The sequence below is a fragment of the Anguilla anguilla genome, chromosome 2 (assembly GCF_013347855.1).
Source record: "Anguilla anguilla isolate fAngAng1 chromosome 2, fAngAng1.pri, whole genome shotgun sequence".
Classification (NCBI taxonomy): domain Eukaryota; kingdom Metazoa; phylum Chordata; class Actinopteri; order Anguilliformes; family Anguillidae; genus Anguilla; species Anguilla anguilla.
Genome location: NC_049202.1, coordinates 48,208,256 through 48,226,698, shown reverse-complemented (window position 1 = coordinate 48,226,698; position 18,443 = coordinate 48,208,256). Strand labels below are relative to the sequence as shown.

The following is an 18,443-nucleotide window of genomic DNA, read 5'->3' as shown; positions in this document are numbered from 1 at the left end:
AATTCTGTTCCTTCAGGGAAAAACATTGGTAAGAATGTTGGCATTCTCTTAATGATCTTATTAGTGTGTCTGATATTCTCAAGGAAACGTTAATTGCCGTAGAAATATATAAGGGTGAAGGCTCAAATGAAGCCTTCACTATCCAGCAGCATCCGTCTTTTTTAAAAATGCAAATAATTTCACAACGCTCATAAAAGGAGCACAGAAAGAGGCCAGAAAATGATGTCAGTGGGGACGGATTCATCCTGTGAGAGCTGGAATACTAAACTACAAACCCTACTTGACCTGCTTGGCTGCTTCTACTGTATACACCATTCACTACTGCCTCTGGGCTAATGCACAGCACTGCAGAGCAGGAGTCTGGGTAGAGGGAAGCGTGTGTGAGTGTGTGGGTGCCTGTGTGTATGTGTCTATGAGTTTCTGTGTGCGTGTGTGTGTGAGTGTGTGTGTGTGTGTGTGAGTGTGTGTATGCGTGTGTGTGTGTGCATGTGTGTCTGTGTATGTGTGTGTGTGTGAGTGTGTGTATATGCGTGTGTGCATCTGTGTGTGTGTGTGTATGCGAGTGTGCATGTGTGTGTGTGTGTATGTGTGTGTATGTGTGTGTGTGTATGCGTGTGTGCATGTGTGTGTGTATATGTGTGTGTTTGTGTGTGTGTGTATGTGAGAGAGCGAGAGAGAGTGGAGAGGGAAGCCCAGCTCTGCTCTGGAGTAGTAAAATCAGACGGCATGCATTATTCACGTCTTCCTCACTCCCGCCCCCTCCACCCCACCCTCGTCTCTCTGTGTGCTCGCCCACTGTCCCCATGGAGTTCTGTGAATTGTGCCAAGGCAGCATCTTCATCCAACTATCTACTGCCTCCAATTCGCGCCTGTCACTTTAACCGAGGGCCCAAATTTTACTTTCATCCTGGAGCCTGACCTACTTTCATTAATAAGTGATCTCCCCTTCAGGCATCTTCCAAGGAGAGTAACTGGTTCGGTTATTTATTCATTTCTGATGAGGATCTGGGATACCTCTCACAATGTTATCTTCTTCATTATAGTATGAGGACTGGGGGGGGGGGGGGGGGGGAGCAGCAGGCAGCGAGGTAACTCCCCATCCCCCAAGCACCCACATCTACACCAGTGTGAAATGACACACTGATACAAAGTTAACCCCTCTACGATGGTTCTGCTCAGTGCTCTGCCTTGTGGCATGTCCATCATCATATGTTATCATCATGGCTATGCCTGGGATGATGCCAGGATGGTTTACCATTGCTGTTACAGAGATATTTTCAAAAGAACAAGGTCCTTGTAGGTAAGTGACAAAGACATGTGACAGCCATTCAGCTATATACCCAATAGACAGATAGATCCAGGACTCTGGAGTTGATAACTCTACTATTTCAAAAAAGCTTGCTGGTTTCAACATCTCATTGGAACGGCAGCACAGTTTATGGCACAATGTCCTCACAACTGCACTGAAGCACTGGAGAAGGCTAGAGGGCGGTGTGCTATCTGATTCAACGCAGTGTGGATTAAAGTGTGGATTAAAACAATGCATTGCTGTTCTATTACTACCTGGAATAGACTATTTATCTCTTCCCTCAAATTTGCATGCATGCATGCAGACTCAAATCAATCATGTGTCACTGCGACCAGTGCAGATGCATACTTAACAAAAGAGTGGATAATTTCACTGTGCTGCAGATGTCTGGCCAGACTGAGAGTATTCAAAACAAATTACTGTCTGTTTTATCATTGCAAAAGTGCTCTTAAGCTAAACCCCACTGACAAAAGCCAACCTGCTCCTCGACTCCTGAGACTCAATCTCCCACAGCATGCAGGCCTCCTGGAACACAGCCCCATACTTCTCAGCCAGCCTGTCCAAGAGTAGATGGCACATTAACACACTGGTGAAAACATTACTCAGGCATTCGCACCGAGCCTATTTTTGCTCTGAGTCTGCCCAGGAGCCCGGATCGATCTTTGTAGCCGTTCTACAGTGCTAGCGGGAGTCAACTCGGCACCGCTCTTCAATTACTCAGCCGTACATTCTGCACATGAGCAATGAGGGGCCGCCGTCAGACGCTGGCTCTGTCCCCAGGCGGTCACGTGCGGTGCGATGTGTGGTGGACGGCAGCCGTCAGTCCCCCGCGGCTCCGGGCCTGTTCCGGCTGGGCGCCGTGGGCCCCGTCTCGGGGGATATCAATGGTTCGACCACGCCACTCCATCCCCAGACAGAGCCCTGCCATCAGGAAGGCCACGCCCGTGCCGTTCCACGGGGGAAACATGCATCTCCGGCTCCTCGTTTGTAACTGGATCATCAACCGGATCATTGCCAAGGGATCTCCAGAGAGGACAGGCGGCGCTCACTCACAGACACCCTGCTCAATATCAGACCGTGGTGTGGTCAGTAATGCAAGCTCCTAGTACTGCCAGGGTGGTGTACAGCATGCCCTGCCTCTGACACTATGCCTGCCACTGCTGAAGGAGAACGACAGAGCCTTTTAACAGCAATATCCATTATAGAGCAGCTTCTACAGTGAGCGCACAGCAATACATCAATTAAATATCATAACTTCACAGTCTAGTTGCAGCCATATCTGTTATAGTAAGGGCATAACCCAGTCTAGACAGGGACACAGCCTGGTGTGTGTGAGATACCTGTACGATATACACTCACCGGTCACTTTATTAGGTACACCTGTTCAACTGCACGTTAACGCAAATATCTAATAAGCCAATCACGTGGCAGCAACTCAATGCATTTAGGCATGTAGACATGGTCAAGACGATCTCCTGAAGTTCAAACCAAGCATCAGAATGGGGAAGAAAGGTGATTTAAGTGACTTTGAACGTGGCATGGTTGTTGGTGCCAGACGGGCTGGTTTGAGTATTTCAGAAACTGCTGATCTACTGGGATTTTCACGCACAAACATCTCTAGGGTTTACAGAGAATGGTCCGAAAAAGAGAAAATATCCAGTGAGCGGCAGTTCTCTGGGCGAAAATGCCTTGTTGATGGCAGAGGTCAGAGGAGAATGGCCAGACTAGTTTTAGCTGATAGAAAGGCAACAGTAACTCAAATAACCACTCATTACAACCGAGGTATGCAGAAGAGCATCTCTGAACGCACAACATGTTGAACCTTGAAGCAGATGGGCTACAGCAGCAGAAGACCAACCCGGTACTAGCAAGGTGTACCTAATAAAGTGGCCAGTGAGTGTATTTCCAACAAAGGCAGCCTGCTACAGGTGACAGACAGCCGCCACTGCCTTCATTAATCATATCTAAAAAGTGCTTAATTTATTCCAGTGTTTTGAATGTCACTTGGTAATTACTCTGGAAGGGCCCACAGAATCAAATAAATGAGCACTCCAGGGACATGCTTGCTGTGTCATCATCGCATTCCTCTTTACAGGTAGGAAAAGGTTAGCCGATGGAAGAGACTGGAAGAAAATATTTTGCATCATTAAGTAAAGTCATTATATACATCAGGGCATCAGTGACTCATTAAGTAGCTTCACAGAGGGCAAAAGCTTAAAGTTCATGTTCACCTGTGATTGAGGGTTCCCCACCCATTGTGGGATTAATGAAGCATCCCTTTACAATGACTAGAACTGACTGTCATTCAAAGATTACAGGGAAGCCTGGGTCGTTGTATTTTAAACATGCACAAGTGGCAAATCAGTTCAGTATGCAACCTTCTGGGGCAGCTCTGTGCAGAATATAACAAATGTACATGTAGATTTTTTTCATCTGCTCTGTTGTTTACAAGGAACGCCTTTCATTACCACATGGCAACAATCACTCTGTGGGGACAGCCTTTTTAACATCTACTGAAGGAGACATCAATCATCAACAACTACATTCTGACAGGGTAGAGTCACGTTTCAAATATGCATAATGTTTTGCATATTAATTGGCTGCATATCACAAGGCCTCGTGAGCTGACGGTAGCAGTGCAGATACTAGCACATGGAATCTGAGTGCCAGAGGGCACACCATTTTGCAGCTGGGATTATTGATTTCCTTTTTAAAAAGCTCAGACACAATCTGAGGGAGAGACAATCCTTTTGGAAGCCAGTACATGGACATTAAACTTTTTAAAAATCATTTTACTATTTATTATTTTGTTTATTTGGACCATCACTAGTTCATTCACTGAAATGTGTTTTCCACTGTCCTGGCCCAGAGAAGGGTCTGTTCCTTAATAATAATACTGCAGTAGACCTGAGAGGTATTTGCAGAATCCTAGCCAGAGATTTGCTTGAAATTAGCAGGATCTGGCCTGTGTGTGTGCGTATGTGTGTGTATGTGTGTACTGCTCCAAACTACAAAGACAAAGCTCAAGCTATGAGGCTCTGTACTGTTTTTCTGAGCAACTGCACAGACAAAAATGATATTCTCTGTGTTTGCAGCTCAAACACAGCTCTACAGATAAAGAGGCATGTGCCTGGAGGTTTGAAAATGAAGGTTTTTTTATAATCCTGGGCTGGTTGAGGGCCCTCACAGTGAACATCTCTGCTGCACATGCAATTGGCACAGTGGGTTGCTTGGTAGTGTGTGTAGATTGCATATGACCCCTATGACCTTCATGAGACTATCTTAGCTCCAGATTCTCCAGAATGATGATCAGGGCGACAAAGGAAGGCGACCGTAGTGTTGTGCCCTGGGGGGTTGATTGAAGCTACTCATCTCTCTTCTACTCTACACTAAGGCTCTTTGCAATTAAAAAGATCTTATAACTGCAACAGTGAAAGTCTCTTCTGAACCTCCTGTTTGGCTCATTTCTCAACCTAGCACTCCCGAAACAAAAACACAAAGGAACCCACACTGCTCTGCATTTCTACAATGGCTCACACACCAGGGAATTTCTATCTCCTTGCTATCTGATGACCTTCAAGATGTCTTCCAGTGTCCAGCAGCTGTAATACCAAGTTCCACTGCATTGATTTTTTCTGTCTGCTTAACAGAGGCACCATCGACCTCAACTTTCCATAACCAATTACATCCTTGTTGGAGCCAGATAGTAAGCAGCTCATTCTTCTCCATACTGATAACAGTCCTCCCCTCTACAACCCAGGTGAAATTATACTATTTTTCCACAACAAAAGCACACAGACACCACATAAGCACAAAAACAGGTAGCTTACAGTATACAGAAATATGTAATTTTTGAAAAAACAAATAAAAATCATCTGACCATTACCTGACCAAAAATAACCAACCCAAAGGAAATGCGGTGAGTACAAACATTGTTTAATCATCATGCACTCCAACAAAAGATTTCTTCTTTATTCTTCTCTAGACTTTCTTTATTCCCCTCTCCTGTGGAAAATCTTTGCTTTAAAGTGCTTATTCAGACCGAGTTTGCTGTTCATTCCAGCGGCTTCTTCCTCAGCCACCAACAAACCAAGCCAGCATAGCTGCAGTTACGTTTATTTGCATTTTTAACATCACAGAGACTCTTACCTCCTCTGTTCATGAAACCACATGCCATCAGAGAACTCCAGGCACCACTAGACCACGAGAGTAGACAGATATCTGGGCTATGAGACCGCAGTTCTACGCTAGCTTTAATGACAGTGGCAGTGCCAGCTCGTGGGCGGGCAATCGTCGCCACACTGATGCTATTTTTTCAGCCACTGCGGAGGGAGGTGCCGCTGAGGGGGTTCTGATTTTTAGGCGAGAAAATATACAACACATTTCCAGGGCAGCTGCACATTTACACTGGTACTTGTCTTTTTTTAAATACTGCAGTATAAACGCCTCTCATTGTGAATGATGATCCCTCGTAATACTGAGCTCATAGAACAGATCAGCAAAACAGCGGCTGAAAATTTTTCATATGTCGCTGTACAGCAAGGATGAATGAACACAACATTGTCCGGCTATGAACATTACAGAATGTAAGTAAATGTAGCCCAGTTCAAGAAATTAAAGCCCATTGTAGACAGTTAAAGCCCATTGTGGACAGTTTGCTGTGCAATGTGGAGTGTGCATGCAATAAATGGCCTTTATTGTCCCTTCACAGCAGCTCAGTGTCAGCCGTGTGAGGCATCGGTGATGCTGTAGTAATTGCACTGTCACCTTGTTCCGCCATAGGCGCGCTGCAGAGTGAGGAATGAGTCTGTGCTCCCTGCGCCTGATTGGCCCTCGTCAGTGAGCCATGGGCCTCAGTGATGTCACAGCACATCTGCGTCACAGGGGGACCTGATCTGCATGTTAATAAAAGAAGCAGCCCAGACACCACCGGCTAAACTCGTGCTTCCTGCTGCTGTCTGCAGGCCATTGTAAAGGCCCCTCTGAAAAAACAATGAGCAATCTTATTCACCTCTAAATGTCTTTAGGCAGCGTGGTGAACATACAGCCAGGCAAGCAGTCCTACATTACCCAACAATCCCAGGAGCACTGCTTCTATTTCTGCTCAGACCAGTCACCTTTATTAAGGCCATCTTTACTGTGGCTCTGCTGTGAAACACCCACCCTGCAAGCTCAAGCACAGATTTAAATAATGAATGATTATATTAGTTAACAATTTACATTTTTAGAGAGCCATTCATGATTACCTTAAAAAACTGTTCATCGCATAGCATGTAGTGAGATCTACAACCTTCACAGCAGTGCAAGTCAGTCAGAGGCCCCAGGCCCATTGCCCGATTTGACTTAATCACATCTCCATCTGGCCCTGTTTGCTGTGGATTTCTCTGTCTCCTCATCCATCTGATCCAGGTCCAGCTTCTGTCGCTAATACAGGACCTGGTGCTCCAAGACCGGGTAGCATGTGGCTGGAGCATCCCCACTGCACCACACACTCATTACTTCCCAATGTGTCTATTCTGTCAGCTCCTTGCCCTCTAGAAAGGACGTGCGTCACAATTGATCTCGCGAGGTGCTGTGGAAAATGGGCCAGGCTGTTCCGTCTCTTCTGTTCTGCAATTTGCCACCCTGAACAGTTAATCCACCCATAATGTGCTGTATGACACGGGCCTTCTCCACTCAATGCAGCTGATGATGGTTTCTTACAGGGAGCTGCTGGTGTCTTGCAGCTGAAGCCTGTAGGCGAGCAGCTCCAAAGCACAGGGCCATGGGTCCACTCAGCCTCCACAGCCTCCTGTGCATTATATATGTAACCATCCTTTATGCAGTACAGCCAGGAAGCAGTCCCTATGGGGTTCAGCTCTAGCCATGCCATTAGCCGCTTGAGTCACTGTGAGGACAATACCTTACTCATTCCCTCCTCAGTTCTGAAAGAGTTGGCAATTGAAATGCGTTGGAAAACCAACCGGGCTGCGTCTCCTTCAGGCTGTAAAACAGTCACCCTGCATTATCGTGAAATACAGCTCAAAAGCAGCTGAATCTCCAAATAGTGACGGTTGTTCAGCAAACTCTTCAAACATTTCTTTTATGTTTATGTGACTTTCCTCACAAGAGAACCCGAGCCATCTGCCACCTCCTCACTCGCTGCAGCAAAGCTGCGCTGATATTAAAATGTCAGGTGACATTAGAGCAAATGTCAGTTAAACGTGTAATGCAGCATCACCCCCTGTTGATCTTGCTAATCAGAGCTTTCAGTGCAGAGATATGTCAGGCACGGCAAAGTCCTCTCTGAAAACTGCTACCTTGTGTAATAACTCATCTGACAGAGCAGAAAAGTTAATTCCTCAACACTTAATGATGGAGTCTCACTCTGAAAATATTTAATTCAATGTGCCATTCAAATTAATGAGCAGTGGCTCAGTGAGAGACCGTGGGGTTGGAGAAAGGGCGTTTACTTTTTGCTACTTGAACATTGCATTATGTTCATTTTGCAGATGTGATTTTAGAGTGAATTTTAATGCAATGAACATAGGTGCATCCGTATGAGTTATGTGCGCACACACCCACGCACATGCAGTGCACACACAAACACACACACACACACACACATACGTGCACACACACACCAATACCCAAAAAGACTGGCAGATGCACGGCCTACAACACTCACTCACTCACTCACTGTGTACTGCCTCTCACTCACCCATCTGTATCCTGGAAGTTGACGTTCACCCTCTTGGCAGAACCCAGCAACTCTGGAAGAGACAGAGAAGGAGACAGTTTTAAAACTAAAAACAGCAAGCCTTTTCAACAGTTTAACACTGACACATATATGTGTGCATCACAGCATGTTATGTTACCACAGTCATTGTTTAGGTCACTTTGTAGCATTGTTCAAAATGACTTAGGAGTCACATTAAATTCAAATCACATTTTCTCTGATCCTGCAGTCTCTGCAGGAGGGAGCATTCTTTGGGTGCTGTGGACCGATGATTGAATTGCTGCTGCTAGCTGCCTGCCTAGTGAGAGCGTGGATACGGCCACGTGTGCAGCTGGAGCTAGCACTGACAGACCTTTTTCCTCCCTCTCCAACCGGACTTTGCCAAGAACCACCAGACTGGAAAAAATGAGGGGAAGCAGAGCCCAGCCCTCTTAATCCGGCAGAGAGCTAATGCTACCCACAGCACCGCAGCTACCTCCACCAGCCGCTAACTTCAACAGCAAAACCGACCACACAGAGAAAACATGAACACGATGAAGCGATGAACACCACAACAGAAACTCTGCCACTACAACGCTCTGGAGAATCTCATATAGAAAATGTCACGGCCTTTTGTTGCACACTGAAAAGACATCCGCTAGCCTTGCTGCTGGGACTGGAATTCTTCCGGAGGTTTCAGCATCTGATCATTGACCGGGCCCGGCCTTAAATCAAAGACACTTCATCTGAGACCTCTTCACAACAAACGAAAGACAAGAGCGTGATTACAGATGACTCATAAGTCATTTAGGAAACCATGTTAGATAGCATAAGTATGCAGAGGGGGTAAGCCTCCAGGCAAAGCGGGGGGCACATTTTCCATTTTCCTCTGATCTATAGTCTCTTTCACACTAGTATGCTGACCTTGACACACTGTCAGTTAAACAGCAGATTAGTTTAACGGCCTATACATGCAGGGTCAAACCAGAATCTCTCAACTATGTAGAAGATTAGATCTTTACAAAAGTGCCTCAAGTCATAAAAAGCCTTTACTTCAATACTACTGAAATCTGTCTTTAGATCCATTCCTGTACTGTGCTCTCGTCACAGCTGAGGTTGAAATTCCAGTGTGAAAACTGTTGAAAGAAACCCTAGGCCTAATTTCTCAATGAGCTTCAAATTAAAAACTATTTAATGTGCTTTGTAGTGAAGGCACCCCTTGGAATTCAATTTCTCAACACTCAATAATGCAAAGCATGTTATGTCTACTGGCTTCCCTCCTACCAGCCATGAACTCTCAGTGACCTTTGGCCTCTCTGAGTTCCAAGTTTCCCCTATTGAGTCAATTCCCATCTTTGCCTAGTTTTCCTTTTTACTTCAGTGTATGACTGGATTCAGAGACTGAGCCTCAGCCCATAGAACCATCTGTGCAGAGCAACAGCTTGAATCAGCCATAGAAACCAAACAAAACAGAGGGAAGGAGTGATGTGGACTGCTGTGCTTTTTGGACAGCGACGCAGGCTGCACTAGCAAATCTTCAGTTTCGCATTCCAGTCCATCTGTCAGTCTGACCCGTGTGATTTCTCTCCTCTTTCCTGGGGGATGGAGCAGCGTGTGAGCTGATCATTAACGGTGCCGGCGCGTTTCAGCTGTGAGCCCGGGATTGCCTGACAGCCCAAAGAAAAGGCCTGTCAAAGGCAAGTGAGGACAGCCCCAGGTGGAGAGGACTGCTTCTACAGGGCTATCAGAGCACCCCCACCGTGTCCCACTCTGGGCATGGAGGCTACTGAATAAGCGTGATACTGTGTCCAAAATAGACTGGATCCAAAGAATACAGAGAGTGGACAGCAGGGAGTTCACAGAACGGGACTTTCTGGATGTTCAGAGCCCTGGCAGTCAGCTCATATAAAGCACAGTAAATGAAAACTCAGAGAGAACTACAGAAAATCTACTACTTTCCAAAATCTTAATAGACTGTTCTAAGCTACAAATAGGCTCATTCAAGTTATCTTGCCTGTCTATCACTGCAGAGGACGTTGTGAGCCTTACAAATACAACATCATTAGAATGTATCTTAGTGTATAGTTAGTGTGACCTTCAGTCTCAAGCCAGAGACTCCACAGCACAGTGAAAGCATCCCAGGAGACCATCAATCCAATGTGCCATGACCAGCCGCTGGCTCAAAGGGCCAAATCAAACATTCTGAAACATAACAGATTTAAATTTTTCCCATTTTCAATTCAATTTTATTTGTATTGGTTTTTTACAGAGGCACTATCAAAGTACAAAGACGCTTTACAGAAAAATAGGGAAAATTTGGAAAGGCTGTGTCTGAATCCCAAAAAACCAGCAAATGAGGCAAAAAAAAAAACATAATACTCCCCAGTGGGATGAAAGAACACGTCAACGGTGGGCTTAGTATCAATACTTTATTTATGGCAATAAATGAGCCATGATTCTTCCCAGAGTGTCTTTCTATCTCTAAATCATTCTCTCTCCTGCCCTCAGGATCTATTAGAAATGTAGAATCATATTTAGGCACACTCACACTGCCAGCACTGGTCCCACTCCTTGTTCTTCCATCTGTTGGGCATTTAGAGCACTGTTGGGAAGCCTTATCTGAATCACTGATACCACGAGAGACTCACACTGAGTCCGTTAATACTGAACACATGGGTGTACTTGGATCCCAGCTCCCAGGTCTGCACCTATCTCTAGAGCCGTCTCAGTGTAGTCTGTTCAGTGCAGCTAGAGCAACTGTTTCTCTAATGCTTGTTTGCCCCATGGTAAAGCAATTCAGCGGCTCTCTCGGATATATTACAGCGCCTCCCCCGCAAAAGGACTACCTGGCCTGCCCTTGGGTTACCCCTGGAAGCCTGCTCTCACAGGTCTCTGGAGGAGCAAGGCCTTATTTAAGAAAGAGAGAGATATCAGAGTTGGAGCAGAGCTTGGAATATGATACTCCCACAGAGGGGCTTAGAGGGGAGTGGGAATTTTCATTAGCTGACTTGCATTCCAGAGGAGTTGCATCCCAGACACCGTTTAAAATATTGACAATTGTCACTACCAAAGAATTCATTCCTCTTCAGAAAGATCACGGACAGATGGTGCGCAAGGCTCTCGTCCACAGATCTCTTGGTTCATCCTGTGATGGCTGTCTACACTGGTTGATAGCTGTTGATAGTAGAACTGTGACCATGATGCAGCACAGCACAGTCATAGTAGAACTGGTGTCAAAGTCCAGAAGATCAGTAGGTCTCTAGTAAAGACAAACATGAATATGCATTTTCTATTAGGAGATATTCATGAAAAATTCATCAAACATTTGCGGAGCTTAGGCTGCTCTACTTATTCAGGTTTCTCAGGGAAGCACAGTATTCCTGGTGGCAGTATTTCTTAATACATAGTTAATGTGTTTGCCTCATCTGACCGGCTGCTATTGTGAGGTTCCTTTGATCAGTCAGATCTGACTAGGAACAGGAAGGTAAAAGCCCCTCTCAATAGAAAGCCTAACTCCAAAGAGGGAAATTAAATGACTCCATATGCCAAATGAGCACGTCGCACAATATGGCATTAATTCAATACAAGTAATTATTTGAATTATGCAAATTAGATTAATACAGTGCAATAGAGAACCGGGATCGCTGGTGCATCACATTACTCTCCGCTTAGTCACGGCCATATGCGAAACTGTCAATAGGCTTCAACAGGAAGGACGCATTATGCGACAGACTGGGAGGAGAGATAGCTAAATCAAAAACAGAGACATGAAGACTAGAAAGAGACTCCACACTACGAGGTGAGGCACAAAATTAAAGGTTATATAACTCCCACCACAGAATGAGTTCACAATGCACTATGTATAGTACAGCCTACATGGCAATCTGGATATCACCTCCCAAATATTGTGAGAGATGTGGAAATGGATGATCAGAGGATCTTCTGGAGAACGAATCAGAGACTAAACTTAACCTTAGGAGGAAATGCAAAACCAAACATTCCAGCTATTTAAGAAACCATGTAAATCATTTACTTTGAAATTAAATTACTATGACATTTGACATACCCCCACCACTCCCACTCATGCACTGTTATTTAGTGTGCCTAACTTGTAGCAGGCTCAGGGCAGGGGGCAGAGTATCTGGCATCCCCTCCTCTCAGGTTCAGGGAAAGCAGGTAGAGATGAGGGGTGGAGAAAGGAAATGCAAGCACGGCAGGTAAAACGCAATTCGATTACAAACCAGGAAACTTCATACTGACCATTTAACCATTGAAAGATCACAATTCTCGACCGATTGCAAGTCTATGCTGATGTAATGGCTGCCAGTGACCTCAATGCCTGGCATTCTTTGCTGAAATGTAGCTACGACATGGAGAATAACAAAATGGTTCTCACTAACACACACTGCCTCTTGTCTATAGCATTATCCCTTGCTGAGTGTCACAGGGGACTGCAGTGGGTCAGGATGAACACACGCTCTACCTCAGCGCTTTTCGCTTCAGACGGCATGTGTACAGCCCGCACCGGTCCACCGCTCAGTGCAAAGGCACGCTCTCGAGCCGCGGGGCCCCGGCACCCTCCCGCCACCCTAATCTCCTCCACAAAAGCCACCCTCTCGCCGAGCGACTGAAGCCTCAGCAGGGCGACTCGCCCTCGGCCGGCAGAGGGAGCGTCTTAAAAAAGGAGAGGTGATGAGAATTGAGCGGCTCCGACAATGAGCGGGGCCCCTGGCTGGCGTGCTGATAAGACGCGAATGCCGGATCTGGGCTAATCCACCGTGCAATGGCCCGCGGTTGGGATATCAGCAGGCTTCCTACTCAGGCTTTATACTCTCTGCAGTCTCTCCGTTCGGGCCGCTGACTCTGAGTCACCCAGCTGGCCCTGACCCGGGCTCACTATTTACCGCTACAGGTGACGAGCAAGGCGGCGCTGAGGAGAGTGACTGCGTGAGGGATGTCCATCCCTGTGAAGCAGCAGTGAGTCACCGCACAGGATGAGTATTAAGTCCAGTGCACAGGGGAGGAGCGCTGGACAGAGGGCAAACCTGAAGGTCAGGGATGCCTGGGGTCTCATATACCCAGCACATCTGGGAAATTTGCGTCTTGCATTTATCTGCCATGCATGCAGTTATGCTTGGTCCACAGAACCCATGTAGTCTACACAACGCATGTGCACAAAGAGGCATGTGTGCTCACATGCACACACACACAAACATGCAAATACAAAATAACTTACATTTTGCACACTCAATCACATGCAGCAGAATTACTTAATAATCCTTTTTACATTCAAGGGAAAGGCTGTGTAAAATAGTGATGCAAGAGCTAATTGTTTCAGACTGCCTTTGGATACAGTCTGCTCAGATGGCTGACCAGAGAATGTGCAAAGACCTTGAAGTAGTCTTCCAATAATATACCACTGTTGGACTTGGCAGAAAAACCTGCTGGTTAAACACAGAGGTGAAGGATGTGTGGGCTCTGTCCTTTGTATTCACTTAAAAACATTAGAGAACTGATTTAAGAAACAACAGTAGAGCTGACATATACAAGACTTACACCATACTTAAATAAGCCTCCATTTAAATTTTAAATGTAATTTCAGAAATTATGTGACTCCAAGCTAACAGAGGGCTTTCCATGCATGAAGACATCAATGCAGAGAAACTTTACCTCTGTTGGATCAAACAGCAGTGATCTGTCAACTTATAGCCCTTTTATGAGTGAACTGGCCAATGATTAAACTGCTTTTTAATAAAACATGAATTAATAACTTTCGAATAGTCAGTTCATCACATTTCAGTCAGTCAATAGTTCATTACAATCCCGTCTTACAGAATCTACTATGGTCCTACATGTAGGCCTATGTGCAATTCAGGGGACTCCATGGAGCACAGAGGAATAAAACATGGTACATGAAGCTGACCTCTCCACAGAAATCACATACAGAGCATACGCAGGGCTACTGCTATTCCAAAAACCCACCCCCACACTGCCTTATCTGAACTTCACCCCTCAGTCTGGGAGTACAGGGATTCTGCAGAGACATCTGGTGCTGCTGATCACATTCATCCTCATCCATGGGAGTGACATGAAATCCAGCCCATCTGCAGATCTTGTCATTAAGCTAGACAACATCAGTGCACTGCTGCAGGTGGTTCTCCTCAGCTGATAGAGTGGGCCTTGGGTAAGGGAGAGATAAAGTGGCAACCCAGACTCATAAACCTCAGACAGAACAGGCCCACAACATCTGCCCACATTACTCCTGTGCACAGCCAGACCCAGTGGCTGTACATGCCTGGAATGCACGTACCAAAAGCATGCTGGGTACTACGGCAAGCCACCACTCTAACTCCTTGACAACAGTGAATGAGCAATGTACACTCACTGCAGCCCTTCCTGTCTTCATGGAGCTTTCTTTTGAAGGAGGTGGCATCCCACCCGTCATATGAAAATCTACAAAGGGCTCAATCCTGGTTTAAGACATTCACACTTAGCTTTAACTTCCACAGTTAACCACTAATCCCTACATACATCCTGGTTTGTGGGACTTAAGGAGACATATGAAGGATACATGAGTGGAGTCTCTCTGTGAAGGTGTGTCCCATTGAATTACGTTATGCCAACCCTGGCTTGAGACCTACAAACATGCCAGGTTTATCTGTACAGCCTTTGCTCACACAAAAGGGTGCTATAAATCCTGCAAAACTATTGGCCAGTTTATGAAATAACAGCTCAGCTGATTTTTCAAGAGAATATCAATGGTTTTGCATACAATAAGAATGGAATTTATTTGAATCAATGCAATTTTATGTCTAAGATAAATATTTGAATACCACCACATTTGTTAATCCATAACCAATAAATGGTAATTTTTTTAATTCAGTGGAATGGAAATTCAGATTTCAATCTGTAGCCATGTGTTGGGTTGAGAGGACTGAATTGTATTCAGTGCAACTCAGGACACACGCCCATCTCAGAGTCAATATGTATCTCAGTTGAGAATTAGTATCTCTGATGCAGTTCCTTCTAGGCGAGACTGCATTAAAATGACATACTTTTCCCAGGATGGGGCCCTAAGTGCTCTGGTGGCACAGGACACACACTCAAATAAGGACCTGTACTGAATGAGCAGCTGGACTCGCCTCTAGCTTTCAACGTCCTGTGAATGCTACCTGCCTTGTCTCTTTATTTCTGCTGTTGTCACTCCCTGGGTGAGTGGCCACAAGGCAGTTAAGAGGGAGAAGAGTGGAGAAGATGAGGGGACTGTCATTTTTGGTAATTTGTAGATAGGGATGGAACTGCCCGTCTGTGTTTGCCCAAGAATTATTCACAATAATTACTCGCAGACTTTTCCGGAAAAGCTGCAGTTCACTCAGTTGATTGCAGACACCCCATGCAGAGAGCGCATTTGTTTGTCTCTCTCCCCTCAGACCTCCTCCCACTCAAGCACACGTCCCCGTGGGCGTCTGTGCCTGTGCAGACGCAGAAACTTCACCGGAGAAAAGGGAGAGAAGCTGGAATGATCACTTCACTAAGAGCTGGGCCGAGTCCAACCCGAAACCCTCCTGGCAGTCGAATCTGAGGCTGCGAGATAATGACGGTAATGAGCACATAACTGGCAAGGAACAATGGAGAATGCAGCCACTGGTGATACCTCACATGGAGGCCGGGCAGTAAAGCACGGGCACCGCGTCCTGGTCCCTTCCTCTTCAGCTCCCATGGCCGAGCACCAGACAGCACGCCCCCCCTCCCTCCCTCCCCCGCCGTGCGCCAGACCTTTGCTTTTTTCCTCAACAACCCCTTCCGCTGCTTCACGTGTGCGTTTCCAAATCTCCTCACTTGATTACTCCCTGTAGGACATCTGGACGACATCCCGATTTCCTACACGCCTCCGAGGCGTTTGCTCTTATCTCGCTGGGGAAAAGCAATAAGCTTGCAAATAACAGGCCTGAAATCCAGGTAGCAGCACATCAGTTTTTATCTAATGTAATAATGGCTCCACTTCAACGAAGAGAGCGGAATAAGAGCCGTCGTGCTCTCATATGGCCCACTTAACACTGCAATAAAAAAGCCAGTTCGTTTGTTTCTGCTTTGCGATAGAAAAAAATTGCACACCGAGCTGTCATCATGATACAGTATGTCATCAGCCTGTAGATTACAAACAATAATACAGACTGTAGATTAAATACTGAGGCCAGCTGCTAAACATGCAACAGGCAAAAAAGACCGACAGCTGATATCTGCAGGATTATTCATTTACTTCAGCTGACAAAGATGTTAAGTCCACATAGTCCAAAGCCACTGTTGGGTAGAAAGCAAGACACTGTTCATTTTGACTCATTCTGTTGCCTGCATGCAAAAACTTGGAATATTTCAATCTGCACAGAAAACAGTGAAAGGTCATATTTAAATATGTATTCAAAGCTTTAAGTTAGAACACACAGTCAAATGTATCTTCTGACACATGAATTTATCACTAGCAAGAGGTGATATAGCCCACCATCTCACACTTCAGAGCATAAGCGTTTGTACAGATAATTAGAATTCTACTTAATATAGTCCTTGACCCTCTAATATTCTGAATACAGCCCTACCCACACTTTTGCACAAAAATAGTATGAGCAGCCTATTTAGTTCATATAATAAAAAATGCTGCTTACTACAAAGACATTAGAATAGCCCACACAGCCTTAGGCAATTTGTCTTCCTAACTGACAGTGGGGTGTACTTCATATTTTGAGTCAAAGTTTCAGAATACTGAGTATGTGCAGATACAGAGTATCTACTTCAATCACTCTTCCCTTCTCCTTCTGTCTCTGTTCTGACATTCACCTCAAGGTAGATCACAACAACCTATATTATCCATTTACTACCATGCACATCTGTATAGGAGGAGTTCACCTTCTAATACCCCGAAGGGTTGTGTAGACACACTTCGGTTTGCGCTTTTTATTTTAGCATCCTAAATTTGAACTATATTCGTATGTGTCACAAATGGTATTTGAAGGAAATAGTGCGGCAGTGAGGATAATGGTGGCTCCAGGTTTGCACACTGTGGTTCATGAATAATTCAGCAACAGCCTAGCCAGCACCGCTTGTAATCTGTCACTTTGTGAGCATATCCCCAGATTCTGTAAACGAGGGCTGGAGGTGGAAGTGGGGACAGTTGCTAGGCAACAAGCATTGTCCCGCTCTTCCTACACATACACATATGCACACGTGCATGCACCCACCAATTAACATGGTGCATTTGGGTTTGGGAGACTGCTGTTTGCAGAATTCCTTCACCCTACTACTTCAATCTCATGTTGTTTCCATTTTTATGAAAGAACAAACAAACACACAGACAAGGAAACAAAACAATGTAGTGATACATAAATACACGCATACACACACTGTCAGAGAAAATGTGCAAAGACCGTGTCTATTGGGGTACAATGGCTTGTCACTAGAGCAGTACCTTCAAAGGTACACCCATTTTACCATTTTAGATTAGTATTTTAAGATACAAACATGGTCCAGTGAGGGAACACTTAGAGAAGAAAAATGGACCCCTTCCGTACCCCTTTTTGTGCCAGTGCAGACAGCAATTGACCTGAAGCAAGATGCTTTATTAAATGAAAACATTTTCAAAAACAATCATACAGGACAGCATCTGACTACATAGGCATGACGCACTACAGTTCAATGAGTGAAAATATGATGTTACATGTTGTTACAGTACAGTTTCATATGTTGGCCTGTTACAATTACATTAAGTCTCATATGTTAGCCTGTTGTTGTAGAGTGCATCTCTCATGTCAACATTTTGTGTCTCGTGTTAACCTGTTATAGTACTGTGTGCCTTCGTGTCTCAAATTCTAGCCAGTCACAATTGAGTTATGTCTCATATTTTTGCCTCACATAATAGAGTTAGTTTCGATGTCTCATATGTTGGCCAATTTTCAGACACATTTCCAAGCCTTGTCTCCGAGAGCAGACGTTAGATGAAACTGCAGCATTTTCCAGCATGGGTACTTCTCTTTGAGGGGCTGCAAGTACAGAGAGACTCCCCCTTAAAACCCCTCCCCTCTGAGGGACCCCCTCAAATATAGCAAGAAGCAGTGTTTCTGAAAGCCCCCCTGTGGAGGCAGGACAGTGCTGACAGTGTCACAGATGTGCGTTTGTAAGGATGTTTCATAACACAGTCTGGAAAAGCATCCGTCTGTTCAGCCATGGATGGCTAGCTCTCTTTATAGCCCATAGCTGTGAGGCTGACACGCAGACAGAGACTGCATTGTTCTCCTTGCCCAAGAAACTCAGAGCCATCTAAAAAAAACCAGCCGATTCATTTACTAAAAATGTGGTCGATTGCTTCAAAATAGACACATTACTACAGCTTCCTCTCCTGATTCTCGGATGTGCTGCTGAGTGAACACCAGCTTGTGAATCTGAAGA

At 45.3% G+C, this 18,443-nt stretch overlaps 1 protein-coding gene across 4 annotated transcripts in view; it reads right to left on the bottom strand.

Moving 5' to 3' along the window:
* caskin1 (CASK interacting protein 1) overlaps window positions 1-18,443 on the bottom strand; it is an 86,933-nt gene that overhangs the window by 35,698 nt on the left and 32,792 nt on the right. For all 4 annotated transcript variants that reach the window (XM_035401258.1, XM_035401267.1, XM_035401277.1 and 1 more), the window contains exon 2: window positions 8,010-8,061. In XM_035401258.1, the coding sequence (XP_035257149.1) occupies window positions 8,010-8,061 (52 nt within the window). The remainder of the gene's footprint in view (window positions 1-8,009; window positions 8,062-18,443) is intronic.